At 50.6% G+C, this 27,154-nt stretch overlaps 3 protein-coding genes across 3 annotated transcripts; 1 reads left to right on the top strand and 2 right to left on the bottom strand.

The window, feature by feature from the left end:
* Positions 1–2,536: 2,536 nt before the first annotated feature.
* Positions 2,537–6,091, bottom strand: LOC100898439 (transmembrane protein 135). The gene is made up of 8 exons (XM_003736929.2): positions 5,835–6,091; positions 4,847–5,003; positions 4,616–4,746; positions 4,397–4,523; positions 4,201–4,313; positions 3,414–3,846; positions 3,105–3,271; positions 2,537–3,016 (listed from the first exon to the last, which is right to left on the bottom strand). Exons 2-8 carry the CDS (start codon positions 4,994–4,996, stop codon positions 2,878–2,880), a joined length of 1,260 nt encoding a protein of 419 aa, XP_003736977.1. The 5' UTR covers positions 4,997–5,003; positions 5,835–6,091; the 3' UTR covers positions 2,537–2,877.
* A 2,293-nt stretch (positions 6,092–8,384) lies between these two features.
* LOC100900512 (heterogeneous nuclear ribonucleoprotein Q) lies at positions 8,385–12,407 on the top strand. Its single transcript, XM_018640000.2, has 5 exons — positions 8,385–8,472; positions 10,368–10,954; positions 11,101–11,646; positions 11,791–12,022; positions 12,184–12,407. Exons 1-5 carry the CDS (start codon positions 8,385–8,387, stop codon positions 12,405–12,407), a joined length of 1,677 nt encoding a protein of 558 aa, XP_018495516.2.
* Positions 12,408–17,727: 5,320 nt separating this feature from the next.
* On the bottom strand, positions 17,728–19,692 carry LOC100898955 (probable methylthioribulose-1-phosphate dehydratase). Its single transcript, XM_003736932.2, has 5 exons — positions 19,617–19,692; positions 18,891–18,988; positions 18,685–18,767; positions 18,410–18,588; positions 17,728–18,142 (listed from the first exon to the last, which is right to left on the bottom strand). Exons 1-5 carry the CDS (start codon positions 19,632–19,634, stop codon positions 17,861–17,863), a joined length of 660 nt encoding a protein of 219 aa, XP_003736980.1. The 5' UTR covers positions 19,635–19,692; the 3' UTR covers positions 17,728–17,860.
* Positions 19,693–27,154: the final 7,462 nt, after the last annotated feature.

The raw sequence follows: 27,154 nt of genomic DNA on the forward strand, positions 1-27,154 counted from the left end.
CAATAGTGATCGGCCTGATCTCAGGGAGAATTCGCGATGCAAGTCTCCATTACTCAGTTCGAGTCTCGAGAGCCTCGATTCCGCGGCAGGAGTCCGCAACCTCCTCGATTGACGACTTCAGTCTCACAGCTCGCACTTTTGCAGAATCTCCTGCGCCCCTTCCGCTCCGATGGTTTCCATGCGGTCGGCAAGCATCCCCATCAAATGTCGGGCGTCTTCGTTATCGCGGACCTCCGTCGCTTTGCCAAGTTCTCGACAAGCTTCTCGAAGTTCGTCGTCGGCGAATGTCTGGAAAGCGTCTCTGTTCCATATCTGATAATGAGTGATTCAAATCAGCTTAATTTCTAGGACGGAGCCGCTGAAATAAACGAGGACGTACCTCCATCACGACAGCGACGAATTTACTCGGCAAAAAGTGGCGCAAAGCTTCATTCTCCGAAAGTTTGGCAACAACTCCCATCTCGGATCTTATTCTATCATCGATGGATTCGAACGAGTGCTGCACGGCAATTTCAGCAAGCCTAAATCGTTTTCTTACTACATCACTGAAGGGCAGCGTCCGCCTCCTGTATTCGTTCAGGAGCTCTCGCACACGTCCTGCGGCGCTGTGTTTGATGTAGTCCTTGAGGTAGTGTTGCAAACATTTCAGATCGTCGTTCGCGAGGGTGCCGACTACTACGGTAAAGAGCAAAATGAAGACCACTTTCATATCCGCACTTCCTCGACTGCGATGGTGGGATTTAAACTCCAAAATGCATGACTCGAATCCATGGAACATTCACGCGTGTTCTCATGACAATCGGTCTTACATCAACGTCAGTGTATCATCGAAAGGCACAGAGAGCGATGGCATATTCGGGGTTTGCGCGAATCCGGAGCTTATCGTGTCCAAGTCGGTCCGATGGACTCCAGATGGCTTCCCCGGAGAAATTAATCATTCAGAATTCGCTTCTACCGCAGTTTCGAGGAGCGAATGAGCTGCCCGAACACCCCCGATCGTGAGCTATGTGCCCATTGCGCATGCATAAGTCTTTGCCTAAGGATAACTCGCTTAGCTGACTGAGTGCTCCGTGAATTTATCCGCAGTATCCACTGAACGTCTCTCGTTCGGAACGCTCTGGGAAATCCAATCGAGGATCTCTCCTACCGACACCAAGAACATGATATTGAGTCCGAAGCCAGGAGAATCTTCGTCGTGGAACAAGGAATCAGTTATTGCGGACCTGATTATCTTTTCAGCTCGCTACCTTCCAAAGCCGAAATTCCCCGCGGCTGGATTCCTCAAAGAAAAATATATCTCAACAGAATCTCATTAAATATGTTATGAGAAGTGAGAGAAACCATCTCCAGCCATGGTCGACCTTGTGAATGAGTTCGGGCGGGTCGATAGAAGCGCCCTCTGTACGACCACGTCTCTTCCGAAATGTCTCTCTTCAAATCGCGGAGTGAGCCCATCGCAGCGACGGACCGAGTATTTCTCCTCATCATCATCACGGACGACGGGGAGAGGGCGGCGTTCGCCCGAATTCCCCCCCCCCTGGATCCTCCGCTGAAGTTGTGAGAACGGTATTTCCTCACCGAAACTGTGTAGAGAATTCGAGAATCTTCGAACACGGGCGTCGGATGCGGCGTCCCGTGAGAGCTGCGCGCGAAGCACGAGTCGATCTCGGTCACTCGAAGTTCGGTGACTACCCATTGATGCCCATGCAAGCTCATTTCCATCCGGAGCTGATATCTCCGGGGACACGGACGATCACCTCCTGACGAGCTCCGTTAGGTTACCCTTATGATGGACGAGGATGAACCGATTCGAAGATAAATGAGGATGTGAAACGAACGGCATGTGCCATCTCCATTCGACGCGCCGTCTCGATCATCGGCATGAATGGTTCTCCAAAAAGCGTCTTGAGATTAGTGATTAGACCAATTTCTGCCGGACGCTCCCCGGAAGCAAAAATGTTTCTGAGATAGAGGAATGTTAACTTTCGAGGTACCAAGCTCATGGAGTAGCCCCCCGCGCACGATTCCGCGGCATATCAGAGAGGACTCCGCCTCCCAGCGCGGTGGACTGCTGGTGTTCTGGGATGGTGGTCCTTTTTTCGAACTCGACAATCAGTGAGAGCTAATTGCGGGAGAAGTCCTCACTCTGCCCCCCTCGGTCAAATGCTCGTCTATTGCTGGACTCTGAAGTCGGAGTTGAGTATCGATCGCGCTGGATGTTCCACCGAACAGACCCGATCTCCAGTGTAGGTGATGATTTCCTCGCTCCACCGCAGAATCGAGTGGCCTCATCGACAAGTCTAGGTTACCCAGGGATGTCCCGAATGACAAGTTGTTCTCGAGAATAGAAGCTGAGGGAATCGTAATGATCCAAAGGAATCTCTCCTGAGGAAAGCCTCGGTGCGGCGCACCCTGACTCCATTCACGTCTCCCGGGGAAGTAGTCTACACTTCATGCAGACTCTCTGTATAGGATACGACACCTAAAAAAATCAAGATATGCGACGATTTTAAGACCTTAAATGCGGCTGTTTCGGAATCTTTTTTTTTATTAGAGAATATGGGTTGAGCAACACTGCGAACCCTTGTTAAGAAATTCACAAGATCACATATTTTGATTCATCTCAATAAGCTCAAGAGATTGAGAAGTCCTCTGGAGTCGCCTACGGTGAACATCGAGCTATTCCTCACCAAAAGAGGAACCGGGAGTATTGTTAAAAGGGTTTCTAAACCCAGTTTCGGGGGATCAGCACGCTGCACGAGACAGTCGGGACCCTCCCGAGATTGCACTTCGAATGAATCGGATCCTTCGCGGAAATTCCCTCCGAGAAGATGAGAAAACATTCCAGTCCACAGGGTCTACAGGGACGAATTCCATTCAACTCCATATAACAACTCGTTGAAGGAACCCCCTAGACACTTTGGATATGTCAAGATCGTAGGGGAAGTAATCCGGCCAACTCCTGGTGGAATCGAAGCCGAGAACGGCAACCGGGTGGCGATTCACTCTCGATACCCTGTGGGGAAATAAAAGCAGAATTTATCGAGCGGATTGTTCGAGGCAGCCGAGGCGAGGTTCAGTCACAATCAGATCGGTCAACTCACCCTTCACCCGTCAACTTGTCCAAGAACCTCAGGTAGGAACTCCGGAGGTTATGGGGCTCGAGAACTCCGCTGAACAACATAAATCCGCAACTCAAGGCATATATTAACTCTCTGCTGAATGGAACATCTGGCAGGATCTTCTGCGACTGTCCAATGAGGTAGTAAACCTGTAACCGGATACAAAACGAACAAATGATTTGCATGGAATGATTTGGAATGGAATAGTGGATCGGTTTGCTCATAGAACCGTCCCCGTTAGCATCCATTTGCAGTTTTTTCCTATGAACGTCATGATTACATGAATCCTACCTCGACAGCTTTCCAGAAGACGTACAGCGAAAGACTTCTGTTTCTAGAAACTCCCATCCACGAAGCGCTGACGAACATCGCGGCCGCGCGAGATAACTGATCATCCGCTTTGCGTTTGCGAAGCAAGCATCGTATCAAACGGAATGATGCTACCATGCCACCCAAGCTCACGCCTTGCTTAGCATTATTTCGATTGAGGAAAATCTCGAGCAATTGACTGGGATTCTTCAATAGCCTGACGGGGTTCCCGGCGAACGCAGAGAGCGCACATCGTCCCAAGTAACCCACGAGGAAGGGTTTAACGAATCCGCTCGTAACGTAACCCGCACAGGCATTAGGGTGGGGACACGCTCTTGGGGCGGCTGAGTGGAACTCCTGTTTCCCGATGAGGAATGACAGAGCCTTTGAGATAGGATCTTTTCCGCTAGATTCACTGAAAGCGACGAGAAGAGGTTTGTTTTTCGTGATTCCACAACGTGCGTTATTTCGATGCTCTAGAGCAGCGGTTCTCAACCTGGGTTCCGCGGAACCCTGGGGTTCCGCGAGCCCCTGCTCGGCTGCTCAGACTTTTATTAATTGTATCGGATTGGAATGATTTTTCTGAGCTCTAATGCATGCAGGATACTTCATGCGATCGTGGTCGAAGGTTTTGAGGTGTTCAAGGGGAAAACTTGGAAAGATAGAGTCTGAAACCAATAATAAGGGTTCCGCGGAACCCCACAAGGGTTCCGCAGGGCAAAAAAGGTTGAGAACCCCTGCTCTAGAGTCGATTGATATGACGACTCACTTGAGCAAATAGGCGTGGCCCGCCAGACCGGCTGCGAGGAGCAGGATATCTCCTCCGGGAACAGAGGGTATGAAGCCTCGACTCGATAAAAAGTTGAATAAGACTTCGGAGAACTAGAAAATACGACGATCAGCAATCGTGGCCCTCCCGACGAACGGGGAGAACTGTTAATATTCGAGCAGGAATATTCACTCACGATATTGAGCATGTAGACGGAAAGCATCTTCCGTCTGTTCGGCCTTTCGATGAATATGGACAAGAACGACGCGAGAAATCCAGCGACGAAAACGGTCTGTTGTAGGAACAAACGCGGTGTTGATCTCCTGGGAAGGAAGGAGCTCCTTTGATATCGAGCCATCCACGCTGGATGGGAGGGCTGACCATCGGTCTTTTCGCGAGCTCGCGGCTGACTCACCGAATCATGCATATGAAGAACAGGAAGAAAAACGCATTATAACTGAGGAATACTGAGGAACGTGCTGCGGATTGCAGGGTCTGCACGAATGCTCCTATAGAGATCTTCCGAGCTAGGACCAGCTGGGCGAACTGCAACAATCAGAATTCAATACCCACGCGGGCCTTCCGGATATCGAGCTACGGTCATCATATTGAGTGGAATTTTCCGGCGCAGTCCTCATTTCTTTACCAAATACAGAGCTCCGTAGACCTTTCCCGATTCACGGAGGCTCGCCAGGAATAGGTATGACCAAGCGTATGTGCACGAAGGCGTCCATGGATGAGCGATCTCGTAACAATTATAATCCAAGGAAGAGGTCAGTTTCGAGAGCGCAGTCATTGCACACCTGAAAGGAGAGGCGATATTGTATTTATAATTTTCTGATCCTTAGGCCGTCGCCCGGGCGATACAGTGACGATGAGGGAAAGAAAAATTGGGCTCCGCCGGCCTTGTCTGGCCTCGGACGTCGTCGTTTCTCGAGAGGCGACCTCCAACCATAGCAGACGTAGGGTGCGTGTTTTCGATGTCTTATCAAATCTACGATAGAATATGATTAGGCACCCGCGAGTATCTATTTTCCGCGAAAGCCGAATCCCTCCGAAACTCGCTACGACCGGCTTTCCTCGGAATGGCTCTCTCCCGGGTCAAAGGGTAATGACGTGAATTCTGGCAGAGGAGAGGGAATGAGTACGCCGCCAGGAAGGATCGCTCTAATCTTTACTCGGAAGCGTCCTTCACGGGGAAACTGGTTCCAGGGGGAGAGCTGGCCCGCAACGGATGGATAGTTGCCAATTGATTCGAATTTCGTCCCGAGGTCCGTTCATGGCATGTCGAACGCTCCTCCAAGTTTTTGCTGAGAGCCGTAATCCCCCAAAAACCAGCTCTTTATAAGCACGCCGCCAGCAAATCGGCAGCACCTCTAGCCAGTATGCCAGCTGGAATCATACGGTAGTCCCTTACACCATATATCACAGGAAATCGCAGGAAAATAAAGTTGCGGAATTAGTTGCCGTCGATTGTTGCCATTTATCCACGGAGGAAGACTCGGGGCGTCATTAGAAACCAAACAACGTCAAGACGTCGATCGATACCGGCAGTCGAGAACAGCTGGCCAGGCCTAGAACTCACCTCGGAGGTTTCGATTACAGAACACAAAAATACAGCTTCTTTTGTTTACCTCGCAGGTGTGGAACGCGGCTCACGTATTACTTTCTCGGCTGCGAACACAGACGAACTTTATGGGAATTCCCGAGAATCTCGAAGCGTCCAAGTTCAAGACCGACAAATATCCGCCGCTTCACTGAAGACTACGAGAGCAACCCACGGGTGTTTGACGTGAGGGTTTCGTCAATGGCTTAGGTATCAGGTATGACTTTCCGCTTCCAACAACAAGTGGGAGATCAGCTGATCGAGACGTTGTTCGATGAGGTGAGGAGCGGAAGGGGGAAGGAAGAACGTCGTTCTCCGGAATGCAAGAGCAGAAGACCGTCGTTTTCCGAAACACAAAAACGTATTCTGAGAGACACGCTACTGAGGAAGTGTGCGATTCCACGGAGGTCTACGTCCCGAAAAAACGAGCAGAAAGAAATGTCGTAATCGAGATCGAGATCCCCGTGAATCCGTGAAGTGGCTAAGCACGACTATGCTGATGATCTTTGTGTGGTGCTGGATATCCACCGGGCTATCCCTTTACCTACTCCTCACTCGTTCCTGTTCCAGGAATGGAGGCTTCTTTTCTCATTGAAAATGTTGAGTCCCTGCCCAATGCTTTAGCTTTCTCGGCCGGCTGAGTTTGAACCTGTTGCCTGAAAACTCCCGTACCTATTGCTCGAGCTCCAGTCGGCGATGAAGGGCCTTCGCAGCCAGAAAGGAAAGGACTCAGTCAGTTCCGAGTATTGATAGTCGGCTCCTATACCTATTAGAACCCAGGGATAGGTGTCTAAAACCGGTCAGAGAGGCTCCTGGAGGCCGAGGAGAACTCGAACCGTCCAAGTTCATCGAGATTGAATGAAGTGCTCGCGACTCACAATTCAAAACTTCATGAAATATCAAGATTCATGATTGATTTGAGGTATTCATCAAAGCATTCTATCATTGGATTATTCTGATTCTGAAAGGTCGGTCGACTATTCTTGTGAACTTCCTGATGAGCATTCGGTACCGAAACTCAAGGGAAGAGATGTCTTACGATAAAAAAAAATGAGATCCAATTGGATGCTCACGATCCGCAATCGAAGTCTCGAATTAAGGTCATCGGATTTATTAGATCCTCCCCATTGATCTTTTTTCCCTTCAGTGGTGTGCTGTCCTGGGCTGGGAGACCCTGTCCCTCCCCGAGGGGCCACGTCGGGGTCGATTGGAGAGTCGCGCTTCTGCTGTCGCTTCTCGATGCTCAGTATTTCTGCTCTTAAGAATTCTAAGAGTTGGCATGTATTTCGACGGTTTTATTCCCACTGTCCACGATCGGTAGGAGCACGAGAGATGCTCGCAATCAGATAGCCTGTGTTAAGAATCCTCAGAATGCAGACTATCTTCAGGCTGCCGAGAGACGGGCGTTGAGAAAGTTTTGTGAGATAAGACCGTGATGATCGATGATCAATAATCATGGGTCATGTCTCAATGTGATGATCATGTCCATTCGTATTCACGACGTGTCAGTCAACTTGTGCGCATCGAGGATATCACCCGACAATCAATGTTGTCGAGAACCTCATGCAATACATCAATATCTACCGTTCCATCTCCTTCCTGCCCCACATAGGAGTACACGGAGCTTCTGCGAAACTTCATAGAGCTCAACTTATTAATGGTACCTCGACCACCTGCTCCCAAGGCCGGCCTAGAGTTTCCTCGCTATGGTCTCGCACCACACTCAGTTGATCACCTTCCTCCTTCCTCGCGAAAGCGGACCAGCCGCCGAGTTCTCAACAGCGCGTGCGGGTAGGATTCGCGCGGTCGATCTGCCCGTCGGAGCCCTGATGACGACGGTAGCATGGATGTCCTAACGTCAGATGGGGTTTCGAACTCTCCTATGAGCTTCTAAGCGATTAGAACCCACACCGCAGCGATCATTCGGAGGAAAATCCGGGCCGTCCGTGAGTTTCGCCGAGATCATCGTCGTCCATTCCATCATCATCATCTGTGTTATTATGGATCGGATCTCAGCGTGATCCGAGCTCGATGTGCTTCGCACTAGAACTTATCTCTCGGCGTTTTCCGTTGTCCGTCGTTTTCGTTTCTCGAGGGAGTATGCTGTATACGCCGCCCGTGCCATAGTGCAAGGGACTCCATGACTCCGTTACTCCATCCCGAGGAAACGCATGTCTGATCGTGATCACGTGACCCAGCTCGACCAATCACTGACCCTCTTTCTGATTTCGAATAAAATATCGGCATTTACGGGGAAACTCGTTGCATATCGTCCGTCTAGCTGCCCGGGGACAGGGTCTGAGGGTCCAGGGTACTCGATCCGCTTCCAGAGTCGAGATTTCCGCGTAAAATTTCGAGAGATCCGAAGGTTTTCTCCCGGGTGCCGCCAACACAAGAGACGCTTTCGCCGTCTGTTCGACGTTCTGGAGCGCTTCCACGAGAATCGTACGTCTTGGGCTGCATTGAACATCCTCGAGAAGTTCAAGATCGAAACCTCGAACATTGGTTCCCGTAAGTCGCTGAAATCGACGCGCTCAGGTTGACTACTCATTGGACTCATGGGCGGCAAAGCAAAACAATGCGGCCCCCTCAGCAAGGGGAACAAGATCCGTCGGTGAACGCTCTTAGTGCGATAACTCTCCAGAAAATCGCAGTCTTCGATACCCGCAAGTGCTTCCGCTCGGGCTGAGACCCCATTGATGTCCCGATTTGACTGTTTTCAGCAAACTTATTGTCATTGAAAATAGACGCGCAGCTCTGTTTGGTTGGTTGACGCGGAATGATACGACGATCCTAGCAAACTAAAGAGCGAGTAGCCAGAGTGAATTGGACCAGTGTGTCTCTTTATTGGAATTTGTATTGCATCCAAAATTCTAAATGTGAGTGTCAGTGGTGGGAAAAGTGTTTCTCGACGAATTGCAAAGTCTCAACTTGAAACGGTATCCGTTGGTACCCCCGTCGCATGACGATGTGTTCTAGAGATGCGCACAAAACGAGGCCTATGGCGGACCACCGATCGGAGACGCAAAACAAATGTTCAATCTAAACCAATGCTCCGAACACTCAGTCAGTTCGACTCTCTTCATCGAACTGAGCAAAATGATGTCAAACACGCCGGGTATCTAGTGGCATGCCTAGCGCTAAGGCTCTGGCGTCCCTTGACTTGCGATGGCGGGAACACTACGGTGTGCGGACCACGTGCTTGACATCTCGAGCGCTCGCGAAACTCGTGTTCTGAGCTCGTTCCACGTGAATGTGCGACCTGGAAATCAGTATACGATGTAATGCTACACGATAATAGAGTGAAGCCCATTGGCGGGCATTGCGTAGTGGCTACTCCGTCGCAACGGTTCGGCATGGCTATCACATGGTGTCCTATTTGGATTTTGAAGGGCTCTCCTCGGCTAAACAATCGACGATTTCGACGAGAGTTTTCATATTTCTTTTTGTTATCCTCGGATCTCTCCGTCACACTACTCGGTATTCGGAGAAATGAGGCTATGTTTTTGACATGAACTTGTCACACTGACGGACTAAAGCGCGTCTTCGGGGTCGGGTCCGCAAGCGGCGTGTCCCATTCTCGGATGTTATAGTATGCCAAAAGCACTATCGCAGTAAGGTTTTCTAGTGACCAATCTTTCGCGAAGCTCGTGCGCAAGTGTCTCCATGCGAGACTATCTTCCGCGGCATAGGCTCAGTGTGAGAAGCGCTCGGTGACTACGGTCCGGATAAAGAGCTTGCGTACAGATAGTAGCACTTATGCTGTTTGGGAAGTGCCGGGGCTGTCGGCTCCAGCCGCGCAGTCTTTAGCTTTGTTCGCGGCTTCCCTATTAGTCAGTGGGGACTATCGGCTTCTTCTGGTGATGTGCTGGTTCCTCTATGAGGGATATTCCGTGTTTAGAGGGGCGCGCGTGCCCATGCTCGGTCGCGGTCACTGGAGCTGTCGGGAGAGCTCTCAGGTACCGAGGAGAAGGTAACCAATCTTCATGAATAACGCAGGCAGACGATCATACCACGAGAAGATTTTCCTTCATTCACACATATCCGCGATGACTTCTTACGGGATTAGGAAGTACCGAACGAGAACCGAGTCTCGCGAGTGCTTGTCGGTGGATTTTTGCTCTGCCTCGTTTGGCGTTCCCAACGAATGCGCCCGTTTTATTCCCCCTTCGGCTTCCATGCTGTCAGATGATTCTCTGTACTTCATTCTGTCGGATGATTCACCTTTTGGAGAGACCGCGCGGAAAGTCGTCCCAGGGCGCGGAGATGAGCGCCTTCAGGATTCAGTTTGAATGAAGCCCACAGACTATTCTTGATATCCAGGCCAGGAGGAGGAGGGGGTAGGGGTGTTCCCTGCGCTCTGTACGCTGCGAGATTTGAAATCTAATTGAAACATTCCCCACCAACAGCATGGCAGAAGCGAACAGTCTGACGGGCGTGACAGACTTCCTAAACGAGGACGACGACTCAGCCGCCGCTGCTGCTGCTGCCGCCGCCACTACCGCTGCTGCCTCCACCGACGAAACCACCAGCACCACTGCCGCCGCTGCCGCCGCCGCAGCGACAACAGTCACTCGCTCTCCTGACTACCAGAAACTGATTGGGCATGGGCTTCATCAGGTTGTGGCCACTCAACTCGACGACATTTTCAAAACCGGGAAGCTTTCCTATTCCGACCTGGATGAAAGAGCTTTGGATGCATTGAAAGAGTTCCCGCAAGAGGGTGCCCTCGCTGTCTTGAAACAGTTTCTCGATTCTTCACTTGAACACGTCTCGAACAAGTCCGCTTTCCTCTGTGGGGTGATGAAAACTTATCGGCAAAAGAGCAAAATGCCAAATGTTACAACAGAGAACGCTGTCAAAGGTCCCGACCAGGACAAAATCAAGGCGATTCTCGACAGAACGGGCTATGCTCTCGACGTTACTACTGGACAGAGAAAGTACGGAGGTCCTCCACCGGATTTCGATGGACCGACACCAGCTGCTGGTTGCGAAGTGTTCGTTGGGAAGATCCCCAAGGACATGTTTGAAGACGAACTCATTCCTCTTTTCGAGAAGTGTGGAAAAATATACGATCTGCGACTGATGATGGATCCGCTCACTGGGCTGAACCGGGGCTACGCGTTCATCACATTCTGCGAGAAACAGGTTCGTGTCTGCATCATTCATCCACCTGGTCATCCATCCATCCGTCATCCGCATGGTGTCGTGTCAACCTTCAAATGCTGCCTGATCCGGGTTCTTCGCTGCTCTCTGTTTCTAGCGGAACCCTAATTGATTTTTCTCGATTTCAGGGGGCACAAGAGGCGGTAAACATGTTTGACAACCACGAGATCAGGAAGGGCAAGCACATCGGAGTGACTATTTCTATCAACAACCATCGTCTGTTCGTCGGTAACATACCCAAAAACCGAGGACGCGACGAGTTGTTGGAGGAATTCACCAAACACGCCCCGGGTTTGACCGACGTTATCATTTACACGTCGCCCGACGATAAGAAGAAGAATCGCGGCTTCTGCTTCTTGGAATACGAGTCTCACAAAGCTGCCTCTTTAGCGAAACGTCGTTTATCTACCGGGAGGATCAAGGTTTGGGGGTGTGACATCATCGTTGATTGGGCTGATCCCCAGGAGGAACCCGACTCCGAGACAATGTCCAAGGTGAAGGTGTTATACGTCCGTAACCTGACTCAGGAAGTAACCGAAGAGAAACTCAAAGAGGTGTTCGAGGAATTCGGCGGCAGAGTGGAGAGAGTTAAAAAAATCCGAGACTATGCGTTTGTGCATTTTGAGGATCGCGAGGACGCCTTGAGGGCTCTCGAAAAGAACAACAATCGCGAGGTAAGCGACATGATTCCATCCGGGAAAGAACTGCTCTGACCTACCCAGATGAGGCTCAGCTATTATCACCTTCCTCCATGTTCAGTTTTATTCGTTTGCAAACAAGTCTTGGGTCCTAATCCGCATCAACGCTCCTAGTTGCAGGCCGGTGGCGCTCCGATGGAAGTCTCCCTAGCCAAACCGCCGTCGGATAAGAAAAAGCGTGAGGAGATCCTCCGTAACCGTGAGCGTCGTATCATGCAGATGCTGCATTCGCGAGCAATGTTCGGCAACGACTACAGAATGCATTTGCTACCGCCGGCACACATCCTCCGAGGCGGAAACGGTGGCGGTCCCCGCGGCAGAGCCCCGCTCCCGATCAGACCTTACGGTGGAGGTGAGTGGAATCGTATCGTTGGATGAGAGGAAGGGGAACCGAGTTCCGAAATCTTCACCCCGGCTGTACTATCTGCGGGATCTTTTCGCTAATCCTGCTTGTCTTGACGGTTTTCGGTTGCTCGACATCGCCTGCTACTAACATCGGGTGGTTCTTCACAGATTTCTACAACTACGGTGGCTACAATGGAGGCAACGGCTACGGGCCTGGCGCCGAATTCTACGATGATTATTATAACTATCCCGATTACTATGATTATTCGACGTCGCATGGTGGTCGGGGTAGAGGCAATGATGGCCGCGTTCGTAAGTCTAACAATGGAAACAGCCAAATCCATCAACAGCAGAATCAAATTTCCAAGGCCAAAGGCCAACCTTCGAGTTGATTCGAAGGCTACCATGTGGGAGGTTTTCCACTCTACGGAGGTATCTCAAGCTCGCTGGGAGTGCGCGTCAACAGAGGCGGTTGGCTCCGCTCCCCACGCTGGAGCTACGATTAAGTATCTCTCCGAACGCTGATGTCGCGTCGACATGACATCTAGCGCGCCTTCCATCATCTCAATGTGCGAAAACAGAGCGCCCCTCTCCCTCCCTACCTCCCACATCCGCCATCATTGACCACTTCGTGGTTGGGGCCGTGCGAACCGGTAACTGCAGAAGGGTTCAGGCGCACCGTTGGCCTCTTATAAATATCATCTCTGTATATTACGACTGTTTTCGAAACCTCACTCAAAGGCTCCTACGGGAACGACGGTCGGAGACCTCGCCCAAGTCGCTGATGACCCGACCCTCGACGAGGTCTAATTGCGGAGCCCAGCTCACGACGATGCGCGTGCCAAATTTGAGCCCGAAGCCTGGCGCTCCTACGGTATTCCGCGAGGATCGAATCGGGGACTATTCTGAATTTTACATTTTGTGAACATCCGTTCCTTCATCAATCCGACCCATGGGCGTACATTTAATCTCCTTGATCTGGGATCTTGTGATGCGGGAAAACTGCGTCTTGAGTTCTGATCGCTTGTCAGCAACAGGTGCTCTCTATTCAGAGCGACACCACGCGGGGGATGCCGCTCAGTTTTCCAGTGTCGGTATCTTCCACCCATTGTGCGTAGGATCTCAAACATGACTGGGGAACTTTTTCTCACATGACTCCGCTAGACACGCCGGGCTCGGAACGTCCATGGCGAACCCGCGTTTCTCTCCGCCATCGGGGAAATCCTCAAATCGCCATCACCGAGGTCTTCATCGACCTCGGCGGCTGATCAGACTGTACATACATGACGCCCGACTTCGGGACATGGAGTAGCAAAAAAGCTGTCCGGTTAGTGTCTCCCGGGTCCATACCCAGCTCTTATCGAGCGACAGTGGATTTTAGCCATGAATGATTTCGCAGAGCTGGGAGAAATTCCATATACTACTATGATCACTCTCTGATATATAGGCTGGATGTCGGAAGTCGCTCGCTATCCAAGTTTTCGTCTTGAGCGTTGGTCTTGCTCTGACGAAAGGGACGCCTTTGAACAAATGAATTACCATGGTCGCGGGCGGATCCCGGAAGCGTTTGGTTGATCGCTTCCGGCTGGAAAGTCGGAAGGTCCTCTCGCATCGATCCATAACTTTCCTCGCGTACGATTTCGGGAACTCGACCTCGGGACTCGAATCGGTCCACGCTTGAAGGTATCGTGGGAGGAGCCAGGCTGACGAATGAATTATTTGCTGCGGAGGACAGAGAGCGTCGAAAGGCGGAAGTTGATGCGCAATTCGAAGTCGAACCAAATTTTGCGGTTAGGGCCGCTTTGGGCGAGGTCAAGACTATCTCAATCCGTCGATACAAACACTTCAAGATGTCTCTCTCGAACGACGACGAACGGCAGTCCACGCCTTCCGTCGTAGATCAGGCAAGTTGTTCGCGCATTTAAGAAGTGTTGTATTGGAAATCGAGCTTATCAAGCAGAAAGTATCAATGAGTTGTTCAGCTTTCAAAAGATCCCCGATTCCTCTCTCTCTGATTATTTGACCTTCGTGACTTCATCCTCGCGAGACTCGGTTGTCTGTTCATGGAGTACTTTTTGTTGAAAAAAACGGGTTTCCTCGAAGCCTATGTACGGGGGCTCCGATCGAGCCGACGTTTGCCTGCGGAGATGTTCAGTGCTTCTCTGAATTAACCATTGCGTGTTTTTGAATGTTTGACAGACTTACTGAGTCCGTAGACTCTGGGTGCCTTCGAAACGCGCACGAATTCCCATTTTATCCACACCCATGCTCAATCTTCCCGGATGACGAACTAACGTGGGCTTTCTTTGTGCTCTACAGTTGCCCCCGCCATGAGACCCTGGCCCCCAGTGGGTGGTCTAGCGGGAAAACCTTCATTCGAAGCCGTGTCGAGACGGTGCTAATCAGTGGGGACATCGATGAAGAAGAAAATTTGATCAAGAGTCGATTTTTCGACCGGAGAATCAGCGCAGCAGGAAAGCGATCCGCGACGAGTGGAGGTGGAAGGAAAACAGCTCAACTCTGAACATCATCACAGTTGCAGTACATTAATTCGTCTGGATGAAATTCTTCCGATTCTCGCCCGGACATCTTTTCGTCGATCACCTGCATCGAAAACTTCCATCTTGACCGGCGCTTCGCATCAATCTCAACGCTGCTCATGAATCTTCATCAGAAGTTCGCCGGCGAGAGAACCAGAGTGCGTTCTGCGTCAGTCAATCGATTCGACTTTGATAAGGAGCAAGAAATCACTTCACCCGGAGCTCGCGCAGATCGCTGAGAGAGCAGTTCTGCGCGCGTACCGAGAATGGAAGATATCGTGAACGGAGAGAGACATCTTGGAAATCTGAGAGGGGCTTCCGTGTACAGTACGTGGCGATATCGTGTACAGTATGTTCACTATGCTCCTTCTACCATTCTATCTCGATTCTCGTCTAAATAATCTTTCTGTCCAATCGGGGGTGACGCAGTGAAGCCAATGGTAACAGGAGATTTCATCGTCTCTTCTCGACTGGAATGTCGGCCATCCGCCCATTGTGGTTATTCTGTTGGAGCCTTCTGTCTCGACCAGGTCACCGTTTTTCTTGCGTTCATCTCTCGAAATTTCCTCCTCTAATATCTCTTGTGTCGTTCTTGTTTCTGCCACGCGGGCTTGGAGCTCAGAGCCGCCCTTTTCTCGACGTATTCCCTCTCCGCCGCCTTTCTGAGTGGAAACGGTTTCATTGGCATTTTTCCATACCATTAAACCACTACATATTATTATCACTTGCGTAGGTATAAAAATGACAAGCTGAATACAACGACAAGAAGAATGCAAGAAAACAAGAGACTTTATGCAAATACATAGCGTAGGGGCTACATGCGAAGCTTTGTTAGTGAAAGATGTAAGAAGAAGACGGCGCGACATAAAAATGATGATGGACACGAGGGATCCATCAATCGACAAGTGCAGCAGAAAGCAGTTGTAAGACTTTCGGGACAGCAGCTGGATCACTTCACGCCACGTTCACTCACACGTTTGCGGAAAAACCTTAGCGAGCTGGTCACACGTCGCCCATTTAGAATGCGTCATATGAGGATAGCAACAAGCAAGAACGGAAACCTAAAGAGACAAAAGATATATCAGCGAACGCTGATCGAAGAGACCGAAGACGAGTGAAGATTAACGAGCTCGACTTCATCTCTGAAAGCGTTCCGATCTGGCCATGGGGCAACACCAACGAACCCATGCTTCGGAGTATGTTCTGTGCTTCCAGCCTTGTCATCTCTGATTGGCAGCCTAAACGCGGGGAGAAGAAAACATCGTACTTCTAATCTCTATCCTCGTCCCTCGACCCCCCCCCTAAAATGAAATACTAGATATCACTGACGGAACGAACATGACGAATCAGAATATGAAAGAGAGGTCGAGCACTTCATAAAACTCGACCGAGAGCCTAAATCAGAAACCAAAGACCCGCGCCCGCAGCTCCCTCCTTCATCGAGCGATAGATCCGCGCTTTCGATTGAGCACTGAGACCGTTCACTCGGCGAGCGTTTCTCGTATCAACCGGCACTGTACCCTCCATCAATTCGATCGTGCACCGATTCATTGATTCCCGTGGCTTGTACGAAGTTGGCTGAATGAAATCCGCTTTGTGTGCATCTGCTTCCGAAGTGCGAATGTTCGCGAACCCGCGTCCAGTTTAAATGACTTGTCAAAATCCCCGGATTCGCACATGAAGTGAATATGGAAGAACCTCCCTTGGTACCGGTCTGAACGACGCGCCGTCGCTAGAAACCCCCCGAGATCACTGACTTTGTTGAGAATCGCGGAGGGAATCTAAGTGCGTTCAATTGTTCTCGAAGGTGTGCGAAAAAAGGCAGCTCGTCGTTCCCTTGAAGACGGCATGCCATCGCTTCGATACGATGTTCACTGCGGCGATGGGACTCTCTTGATTGGAAGGAGGAGAAATTACGATCAATGAGCGAATTGCTGATTCTCTTCATGACTGACGAGTATCTGTCTATCTATCTACCTACCTATCTATCCATCTCATAAAATACTGAATGAGACCTTATACTTTTTTTGCTCTCATTTATTCATACTGAAAAGGATATATGATAAGACAAGGGGAAAAAATATTGATATCAGGTATGATGAACTTTAGTTCTTCTCGTCGTACGGTCCGAACTTAATGTGACGATATTATCATATAATTGAAGGAGCATGAATATAATCAATCATTACATTACCCGAAAACATTATGATTACGACGACGAACGAAATGAATAACTTGGAGATGAAAACCACGACGGAAGATGATGAGAGACGGAACATGAAGAAACAGAACAGCCAATGGATCGATGAGAAGCCTCTCGCGCCAGTGACCATTGATTTAACGATTCATTAATGTGTCGAAAACTGGGCAGAAGGGGAGGCAAAGCTTAGAGCTAACTGTATCCGGGATTTGAGCTCGAAACTCATGTACCATCTCCAACACTAAGAACAAGCTCGCATGAGAGATTCAATGAATGAAACATGATCCAACAAGGCAAAATATCCAATGGATTGCCCCCTCTGGCCGCCTCTTCACCTTCAGCGGATCGAAGCTCACTGCATTCGACCGGCTTAATTGCCAGACAGATCATGTGCGTGTATGTTTGCGCGTTTGAGTGAAGGGCTCCAGTTAATCAGGGGATGTACATTATATCTTCTCGAAGAGAGACAAGACATTGGAAAACGGGCCGATTCTTCCGTGGAAAGCTGGAGGGAGCCATTAGACCAATTCTCATACTGATGCAACTCTACTGGAAAACATCCGTTGTAGGAGGTTCACGCTCGAGACTCTGTTCGCCCTCTGACTGAGTTAACGTAGCACAGTGACGATGTCGACCATGATTTTGATGTATCATATCTCGGCACGCCTGTACTATCCGGATAATCTGTGAGTGGGTGTCTTGAGAAAAAGTGATAATCTTGCCTCGGAAGACCCGGCGAACCAGGAATCGAGCGGCCCGATGTTCCGATTATTTGTATAAAGATTATTGTGTGTGCTCATGAAACTGAATAAACAACATAATTCTTGCATAGAATGTTTTTTTCCTGCTTCGGACCCTGCATGACCATGCATGTGCTGATCAATTTCTACTCCCAATAAAGAGCCACTCTCATCCTCCGGGTTCATAAGGAAAGTTCGCTCTGGAGCTTGTATGAATGAGACTGTGGAGAGGTGCTGACTCAGCGGGATTTATTCAGGAAAAGTATGATCCATGTGATCTACTGAGATAGGAAAATTTGGGATGGGATGATCGATTTTCTTCGACGATCAAGGCGGTCCGGAAGCCGTCAAGACGTTTTATCGTCTCACTCAGGTGCTGTGGGATCGAAGCCTGCAGCTTTCATTTTACAGGCCGTTTCGAAGAGGTAATCGAGACATTCGGCATGGGTTTTCGCTTTCTGCCACGTATCTCCCCATACGTAGAGTCCGTGTCGGCGCACCAGAACAGCACACGCTGCGGGATAGTCGCTCATGGCTCTCGTCAGCGACTCCGTTAGATCTTTCTCGAAACATGTGTTTTCTATGATTGGGATGACCAATTTTTCATCGTATCGATAAGCTCGCTGATCGACCGCATTTCGCAGTCCCTGCAATAGAATACCACTGAGTTCTAGATCCAGCGTTCGCAAGCATCTTCGTAACACGATTTTCTTGCCAGGGAAGCTCTCCGTTGCCCGATGTCTCGAGGCACGTCATCTGCGAGCAATAGGCCTCTTGGTCGCCCGAGCCGGTATCAAGTCATGATCGAATCGAGGGCCCTCGAAACTGTGCCGCTCACGGATCGGGACTGGTTCCCGTCGACTGCCTGGAATTTCGGGACAAGCGGGTTTTTCCATAGAGTCGGTTGCACTGACCTTGATCATTTCCATGTGCGTGACAACAAACTCTTTCCCCGGATACATCAGAGTCGCCATGAAGGCATTTTGTGAGTGGCTGTGTATAACGGCACCCGCACCGCGCAGCCTGAAGGCGCTCATGAAGAGTGGATAGCACTCGGTGCATTTCAAGCCTTCCGGCTCGAAACGGAAAGCTCCTGAGGAGGTAGAATGACTGGATCAGCGCGCCGAGACTTCGACCTCGAGCATGATGAGAAGAATTTATTCGAAGTTTCACACTATTTCTGGCTCACCAGTCGGGAAGTCGACGATAAAGACCTCATCAGTTTTGATGCGTTCCTTCTGCACACCTGATGGAGCCAGGAATATCGAATCTCTTCGTTCAAGAACAGCAGCGCATGGAAAAGAGCATCGCTCGGTCAAGCGAAGCTCGCAACCGAGTCTTCTAAGGAGGTGTAGTCTTCGCGAATACTATGCTTCCTCTCTTCAACAGTCTCACCCTTTCTTAACCGAGACTCCTCCACCGGTTCCGGTGACCCAACCAAGCTTATAGAAGTCCTTGCATAGTGAAGCGACAAGCTCCCGTGGATCCTCATCCTGAGGAAGAGTTTTAAGTTCGAACGCTTCACTCGGAACTCCGCACGGGTTCCCGACGCAACCGAGAGCCGTCAGCAATAGCAGAGGCTCGAAGAAAGCACGCCGGAGAACCTCACTTCCGCGCTCTTTTCCACCATGAATCCTGTGACTCCTGTACTCACAAGTAAACATTCTTTTTTGAAAATGACAATCACCAGGTTTGACATGCTTTTCTGAAAGTTTCCGAGCCCCGAAGCAACCCCGAGTCGTTTTTCCCTGCTGTCCTGCACTTCATACCCCTTCCCTGCAGGCTCCGAAACCCGGAAAAAACACCATTTACATCGAAATCCGGGATATTTGTTCGGATATCAATGGGAATGAGTCTTTCCGGGCTTCGGAACCTGGGGAAAAACATTTCCATCAAAATCCGAGAAAAATATCCCGGATTTCAATGTGAATGGTGTTTTTTCCGGGTTTCGGAGCCTGCAGGGAAGGGGTATGAAATGCAGGACAGCAGGGAAAAACGACTCGGGGTTGCTTCGGGGCTCGGAAACTTTCAGAAAAGCATGTCAAATCTGGTGATTGTCATTTTCAAAAAAGAATGTTTACTTGTCAATCTTCCCCCAGGTCTTCTATATATAGTACGTACCTTGTGATCAATTGCCATTCCAGCCTTATCGTGAGATACTGTTGCCGCCTCGATCTCAACCTTTTGGGGTGAAGAATGGAACGCCGTCACCATTCAAACTTCCGCGCCCCTCTCCGTCTCCTCAACAGCGGTGTCTCAGCTTGTTTCTCTCTTCAGGAGTAGTCTGCCAGCTTCAACCAGCGGCGGGCAGAGTGAGTGGATGATCACCCATATCGCTAGAGACTAGGGTTCCTATTGACCCACATTTTTTCGGAAGAAACCAGACATGTTTCGGCAACTCCGGAGCCTTGGCCGGACAAAGAACCGGCCACTCGGAAGTTCATGTCGAGAGGAAAATCGGAAGCGTCAGATAATGGAGGAATCCCAAATCGTCACTTAATTCATCAAAAATATCGCAGGTGGACTCTCAGTCAGTCAGATTCAGGGACGTCAGTCCGAGAGCACATTCTTGCTCATGTGGGAAGATCGCCGCATATCGGCATACTAAGCACGTGTTGATGAGCATGTTTCAGGATGGAGTTCTTGATCTAGGAGACAAAAGCTTGTGGAGAGGTTTGCTTTGAGATATGGACCGGAGGGAGAGGGAACATCAAAGCGCTTGGCTTCGCTATCGTCAGCAGAAATCAGAGCTTCGACACACAGCAAGCCGGACGCTTCGGTACTTGACCGTCTCTTCCGTGGGGAATTTTTTGCTCACTCCTTTCTCACCGTCGAGCTCGAGACAGCGATCTTCGTTTCCCGCTAACCATCCACGGGCGAATCTCCCCGGGAATGCCATGAATCGGGGGGATTATCGACAGTATCTTCTGAAAATCGACCCATGACGCCCATCGACGTATTATTCCATGCGCCGCTGAGGAGGATATGCGATGTTCTCGGCCGAAGATTCCCTCCGCAAAGAGTTTAGACGAGCTCAAAGTTCATGACCGAAACACTGCTCTGCCGGCGAAACTCGTCTGTTGACGTTTAGTAGGCAGCCACCGCTTCTTTCAGTGATTTGGGGTCCGGAGTGATCGCGCTCTGCAACGTCTCAAGTCGCAAGCATCCTCCCAGCTTGGTCATTGCTTAGCGGATGTCCGAGCGCTATTGGAAGATGCGTGACACGGAATGCTTCACAAAACCTGGCAAAATCGATGGGGGTGAAGAAGTCTTGCCAAGGTGACAATAGGATCCAATAAGGGGGAGGAGCGTTCCACCAGCTCCGCATATTCTCTCCTCAGCCTGCCGGGCGAAAACACGAAGATCCGGATCCTTCCGCTGGTCGGCGCGCCACCGTGTCGAAATTCAACTCATCGGCTCTCGCGGTGTTTCACTCCCATCTCTTGAAATTCTGGATCGCCTTCGTCCAACCGCACCGCGATCGCCTCATGCGCTCGAGCTAGTAATTCCTCCGAAAGAGAATTTCTCGTCCTAGAGGGGAGCCCTCAGCTCCGAACAAGAGCGCCAGGCAACCGGGAGTAGCTCCACGAAGGTGCTACAAGTTTAGGCGATCGCGACGGACTTATGTATACCCCTGCCTTGAGAAATCCCGGGGCAATGGTATGTCAGGAGTCCCGGTTCTGTGCGCCTAAATTCATATCGTTTGAGTTCTGGGAGCAGGTCCTAGAGAAAAATGGATATGGTCACGAGAGAATGTCGGTCCCGTATGCGAATCATTGAGTGTGAGGTGGATCACAACCCCCTGATGTGTCTCCAATACTGAGACTGTCAGATATCGACCGTGGATTCGGGAGAGGATGACTTAGTCTAGCCCGACGAGTAATGAACTATCTATTCTGGGAGAAAACAAACTCGAGCGGGACATGTGCCAGCTCTCCATTTTATTCTGACCCTCTTCCCGTCCTCGAGCGTATTCTCTTTTTCCTTAGTTTTGCCCGTCGTTCCAGGCCTCCCTCTCCCCGTTCGGCAGAAGTTCTGTCTCCCTGCCTTCCCCTCGGTATATGGAGCATCACTTCGTTTGTCCCTCTCGAGCTCCAGCTCTATATGGGCACGGCGCAATGGCGAATAGCTTTATTTGCGGGTTCTCGCAAGTCGCATTCTCCGGTCTCCTTCTTGATCCCCTTTCCGGAATGCGTTTTCTTCCCCAACGAGGCGCCTAGAGTCGTTTCCCCCCTCCTCAATGTGAGCCTGGGAAATCGACGGGACGATCGAGAAAACCGTACGCGGAGCTCCGAACATTCGATCGGTGGCGGTACGACTTGCTCCAAGTCATGCTTGCTTCCGAGTTGTACCCGGGATGGAATCCTTCTGAGTAGGGGGGAACGTCTTCAACATGAATGACTTGTCCAGTTTCCGGAGTGTGCTGGTCCCAAATTGCTATGGTGATGGTTTTATATTGGTCCAGATGCGCCTTTAGTGTATTTCACAAGTCGACACATCAGGTGCTGTCATGTCAAGTGCTGCTAAGCAGATCCTTGGTCTCCTCCTCCCACTTTCCTAGGATTTGTTTGATGTTCATTACGATCGAAGGGTCCCGTATTTCCTCTCGGAGGCTCAATCTTGAGAGGGAATCTTCGTCCCTATCGCTCTGATGAAACTCGGTCCACTCCTTTCCGCGTTCTGGCTTTTCAGCTCCTACCCCCGATGTTTCAGTCCCTGGGTGTATTTTCACCACACGAACCGATCGCTCCCATCTTAGACATCCGCTGTGGCTCCCGAGCGAAGAGCCCTGAATGCGGCCATCCCTCGGCGGGCCATCTTGTCCCTCCTCCTTGCTCACCCGTCACATGCAGCATGCAGGAATAATGAGGACGAATATGCATGGAAATGTTCAGGACGATAATTGGTATATTTTTCCCTAACGTCCTGATTATGAATTCATGCTACTACAAGGTATTTCTTGAGGTTCCCGAATGGGACGGCGTGTCTGTCGACCCTTGATGTTGCCTAGAGAGTAGAAGAGAGTCGTTCGACTTCGCGAGGGACCGAAAAAATTTCAACGCCATTAGCTGGTGTCTGGTTTCGTTTCCGATTCAATTCCGTTTAAGATCATCTGCAGATTGGCTTTCCGCCCAAAATCTCGACGAGCTCCGTGGACTTCTCCAAAGGCAGCCCATGCTCTTCATTTGGGAATCAAGGCTGAGTACCTGCATACTGTGCTGCCGGCCAAGTATGCAGGTATTCGTGATACTCATCTATGAACAAAAATACGCATTGCATGGATCACACCAGTAGCATATCGAGGATTTTTTTGAGGGGGGGGGGGCAAACTAGGTTTTCGGGGAACCAGAGGTCCAGAATGATGACGCACCCTGTACTCATGCTTCACGAAAAAATAATTCATCCAGGGTGGGGGCAAGGGGGCCATGCCCCCCCCTGGATACGCCTCTGGAACGCACTGCCCGACATGACCCGTGAACCACTGAATGCCGATTCGTAGCTGAAGAGGATTGGTATCCTTATCGTTTGTCAGCTGCTGTCGGCGTAGATCCACGATACTCGCGAAAACAACGAAGAGATCTCGGGAGGCTAAGAGATCGTATCCGTTGCGCCCTGGAGGAGCACGGCAGGTCCTGGAGTAAGGAATGTCTCTTTGATTTCGAGCCAGCGTTCTCGAAATGTGTAGTATGCGCGTGTAAAGCGAACCAGGGCTCTTCCGTGGACAGATGGACTAGTTCAGCGTGAGTTAAGCATAACATTACGGATTCTTGTTGAATTGTTCATGTATCGGAGCTTTCCATTTCGATGGATCGTCAGACGGGGAGAGCGTAGTCCAAATCCAGACGATCTCCCCCGATTCCTAGTCCTTCAAGCTCCTCGAATTCATACACTCAATCATGCATTCCGCCGGGGAACCTCTGAAAATTCATTAGGAGTGAACGCTCAGGAGTAGTGTTCACTGCTCCCTATGGTCGGTTGATGCCTCTCTTTCAGTCTTCACGTCTTCATCCTCGGCGTCGGAGCGATGCTGCGGATGAGGGTTCTGAATCCGTCTTGCATGAGCGTTCAGCGATCCGCGCCCAGGCAGCTCGGCGGCTCGGCTTCAGACATCACATCCGGGTAGGCGATGGTCTCTCGACGACTCCGAAGCCTGAGAATCGCCAAGTGTGCGAGACTCAATGCAGTCGCATACGGGGAGCTCTGATTCATAGTTGTATACCCGTTCGATCGCTGCCCGCTGATTCCCATTTGAAATCTTCCGATGAGGAATATCTCCAGCTCCGCTTTGTTTGAACGGAAATTAGAGGAAGATCAAGAGGCGCCTGTCTCGATCTGCTATTCAACACCCGTTATAAATGGAAACGACTCGAAAAAAGTTTCAGATGAAGCTCTGGGACATGGTCAAATTTTTGCGAAACGCCGTGGCACATTTAGCTTGCTACTAGTCCAATACGCCGAGTCGGCAATAAAAACAATTTAACCGGAGAAACGCCGTGGAGGAGACTTATAGACTGAGAGTGATCGAGAGAGTCATCGTCGCGTTGTCTGCGATGGCTTGCATAAGTAGCACTCAATCAAAGCTCGTTCTCGATCATCGGAGCATCTGAAGGTGATCCTACGGCTCCGAAATTCCTTCCGCTTTAATATTCAAGGCTCACGGCCTGAGTGTTTGTGGGCGGGAACATCGAAGGTCAGCTGTGAGATCTATCTTCGTAATGTCAAAACTCATGCATGACCCCTAAGGGACTCCGAGAGAGAGCCTCAGAGCCTTCATTCTGGATTCCACGGATTCGGACGGGATCGCTGGGCGTATCGACGGGGACTGCGGTCAATTCCTGATTCTTGCGCTCTGGTTTGATATCTCGCTTGCCTATGCGGCACCCCCGACTCTGCGCTCGAAGCTCGACTTCAAGAGAGCTGATTATGAGTCGATCGGATGCACTCTGGCAGCGACTGACTGGAAATTATTTTTCTCTGGCTGCTCCAATGTGGATGGTTTGTACACCCACTTGTTGGAGGAGCTATACCTCTTGTGCTCTCTTCACGCTCCGCCCTGGCAGAGTCGGGGTTCGGCGGTCGACCGGCACGTCGGGCTGCTTGCTGAGCGACTCGCCACTGCTCCCCCGGCCGAACAAGAGCGACTCCAACGTCGGCTAGTCAAGGCATCCCGCCGCCAACGGATTCTTCAGGAGTCGACCCTATCTATAATACTAAAAGCATCGACAAGCTGTATCGCTACGCAAACTCGAGGCTGAAGATTAGTGACAGCATTGGTCCCATCGTTGAAAATGGGGTAATGTTGCAGACCAACCAGGAGAAAGTTGAAGCTTTCCGTCGGCACTTCCTATCGGTATACGACACTCAACAAATCCCGTAGGTCATTCAAGAAAGTCAGGCTCGACGTCCGAATCCCGATCTCTCCCCTCACGCGGTCTACAAGAGACTGGTCGCCACCTCTTCGAAGTGTTCGGTCACCCCTGAGGGACTCCCTCCGATCTTCTTCAGGAGACTGGCTGATGTTCTATGTGAGCCCCTCTCACTCATTTTCTCCCGATCGCTACATGATGGTGAAGTTCCTCAACTTTTTCGGATATCTCTCGTCACACCAATCCACAAAAAAGGCGCCAAGAAGGAACTGGGCAACTATCGCCCCATTGCCCAGGCTGTGATCCCGTGCCTGATTATGGAAAGATTACTCGTTGATGCGATGCATACCCACCTCGCTTCAAACGGTCTCATCGACAAAAACCGACATGGTTTTATGAAGGGGAGGTCAACCACCTCCCAGCTACTCGCTGTGATGCAAGACTGGGGCATGGCCCTATCGAGCAAAAAGCAAGTGCACTGCATTTATCATGACTTCACGAAAGCATTTGACAGGGTGAACCATAATCTACTCATCTCAAAACTGTACAAGTTTTGACCCCTCCATTATAAAATGGTGCCAGGCCTATCGCTCCGAAAGGACGTTCCGACTCAGTATCGACGATGTTATCTCATCTCCTGGAAGCTGCACGTCAGGCGTGCCACAGGGATCGTGCTTGGGTCCGATGTTGTGGTCGATCTTTATCCTTGATCTGACGGGAGTGATCCCGACTACAGTCAAATATAAACTATTCGCCGACGACGTCAAGGCTTACAATGAAATTTCGTCCGAGGAAGACTGTGAGGTGCTACAGCGGGCCTCTGACCACATCGCCAGGTGGGCGATCGTGAACTGCTTGTCCCTGTCTGAGCCCAAATGCCTGGTCCTGAAGACCAGACCACATCCCTTCATCTACACGCTAAACGGTAACATTCTCAGAGAGGCGGAATCCGTCAAAGACTTGGGAGTCATTGTCGATCCCTCTCTCTCATTTCGACTCCACGTCGCTGAGTAGGTGAGGTCCACCTGTTCGGTCTGCAACCTCCTCCTACGAGCATTCATCTCAAGGCGACCCGAGTTCTACATGGAGCTCTACCGCGCATTTGTTGTCTCACGGCTACTCTACTGTTCCCCAGTCCGGTCTCTGTATCTTCTAGTCGACATTGGACTCCCCGAGTCGGTGCAAAGACGCTTCGTTAGGAGAGTGGCTACTCGCTGTGGTGTCGATCCAATGCAGATCGCCCCCAAGGCAACCGCCACACTATGCGCTTCTTCTCCAAACTTATCAAGACTGAAAGTGTCGACACCTTTTTCAGGGTTGACCTCAACCCGAGGCGAACGGGAGTCACCTACTCCTCGAAGAAAATCGCTCCAAACAACACAGTCAACAACTTTTTCGCTTGGAGGGTCTCCAGATGCCTCAGAAACCCCTAGGCCCCTCCATGCCTACATCAAATGCTATACACCCCCCTCCTTTTTATGTAAATAAAAAGAGTTTATGATGATGATCATTGAAGTCGGCCGCCGAAGGAGAGAACTGTCTCGCCATCGAATGGATGGTACACGAGATTCGGAGCGTTTCATGGCAGGGACGTCCAGGACTCGACTTCATCGAGAAGCACAGACACAGGAGTTCTCCGTCGCGAGAACCGAAGAAAGATGCGGATTGACCACGATTGATGTCCGCGTAAGTTTCAGGAGCATGGAGATCAGCTTTGGGAAATGAGGCCCGGTTGTTCAAAACCAGGGTGGGACAAAATCTGTCAAGGAATGAGTTCACTGCTGGGACCGTAAATTGAATCGACGTCTTTTCTATTCTTCAAGATACGATAATCCGGGCCCGCTCCAAGTGAATTGTTTAGGATAATTCCCATTTTCTCTCTTCATGGCCATCGGGAATTATTTGCTCCATGGCGTCACACGAGCATCCTCCTGGAGTAGAAGAGATTCCGGTGAAGGCTTCTGAGGATGTTTTCCACGAGGCTGACAATTGGAAGTGCTTGGCCTAGGGATTCGTACGTTTCCGCACGACGTCGGTGTCGCTACCGTCGGAACGTGACGTTTGAGATTACCGACGAGCCTGCCCTGCTCAAAATCCAACGATGGAGATTCGCATCACCAAGCGGCACGATATACTGGGACGAATCCTTTCCGGGTATGGGCCTTCCCAGAGGAAAAAGAACCACCATCGCGGACTCACGGGTTCCGAGAGGTGTGTAATGCTTCTGAGAGGAGCCTTTCCTGGATCCTGACTCCTTATCGCGGAGAAGATTCACTTGCCGGGCTCGGATGC

This window comes from Galendromus occidentalis, unplaced genomic scaffold, assembly GCF_000255335.2.
Source record: "Galendromus occidentalis unplaced genomic scaffold, Mocc_1.1 scf7180000075380, whole genome shotgun sequence".
NCBI classification, from domain to species: Eukaryota; Metazoa; Arthropoda; class Arachnida; order Mesostigmata; family Phytoseiidae; genus Galendromus; species Galendromus occidentalis.

Excerpts from the sequence above, each read along its gene's own strand:
- LOC100898439 (XM_003736929.2), bottom strand. The coding sequence starts at position 4,996 with ATGACTGCGCTCTCGAAACTGACCTCTTCCTTGGATTATAATTGTTAC. Across the intron at positions 3,847-4,200 it reads GGCCACGCCTATTTGCTCAA|TGAATCTAGCGGAAAAGATC; the intron begins GTGAGTCGTCAT and ends CGTCGCTTTCAG. Across the intron at positions 3,017-3,104 it reads GACAAGTTGACGGGTGAAGG|GGTATCGAGAGTGAATCGCC; the intron begins GTGAGTTGACCG and ends ATTTCCCCACAG.
- LOC100900512 (XM_018640000.2), top strand. The coding sequence starts at position 8,385 with ATGCGGCCCCCTCAGCAAGGGGAACAAGATCCGTCGGTGAACGCTCTT. Across the intron at positions 11,647-11,790 it reads AAAAGAACAACAATCGCGAG|GCCGGTGGCGCTCCGATGGA; the intron begins GTAAGCGACATG and ends TCCTAGTTGCAG. Across the intron at positions 12,023-12,183 it reads GATCAGACCTTACGGTGGAG|ATTTCTACAACTACGGTGGC; the intron begins GTGAGTGGAATC and ends GGTTCTTCACAG.
- LOC100898955 (XM_003736932.2), bottom strand. Across the intron at positions 18,768-18,890 it reads GGAGTCTCGGTTAAGAAAGG|AGATTCGATATTCCTGGCTC; the intron begins GTGAGACTGTTG and ends TCTTGAACGAAG. Across the intron at positions 18,143-18,409 it reads CGCACATGGAAATGATCAAG|GGACTGCGAAATGCGGTCGA; the intron begins GTCAGTGCAACC and ends ATTCTATTGCAG.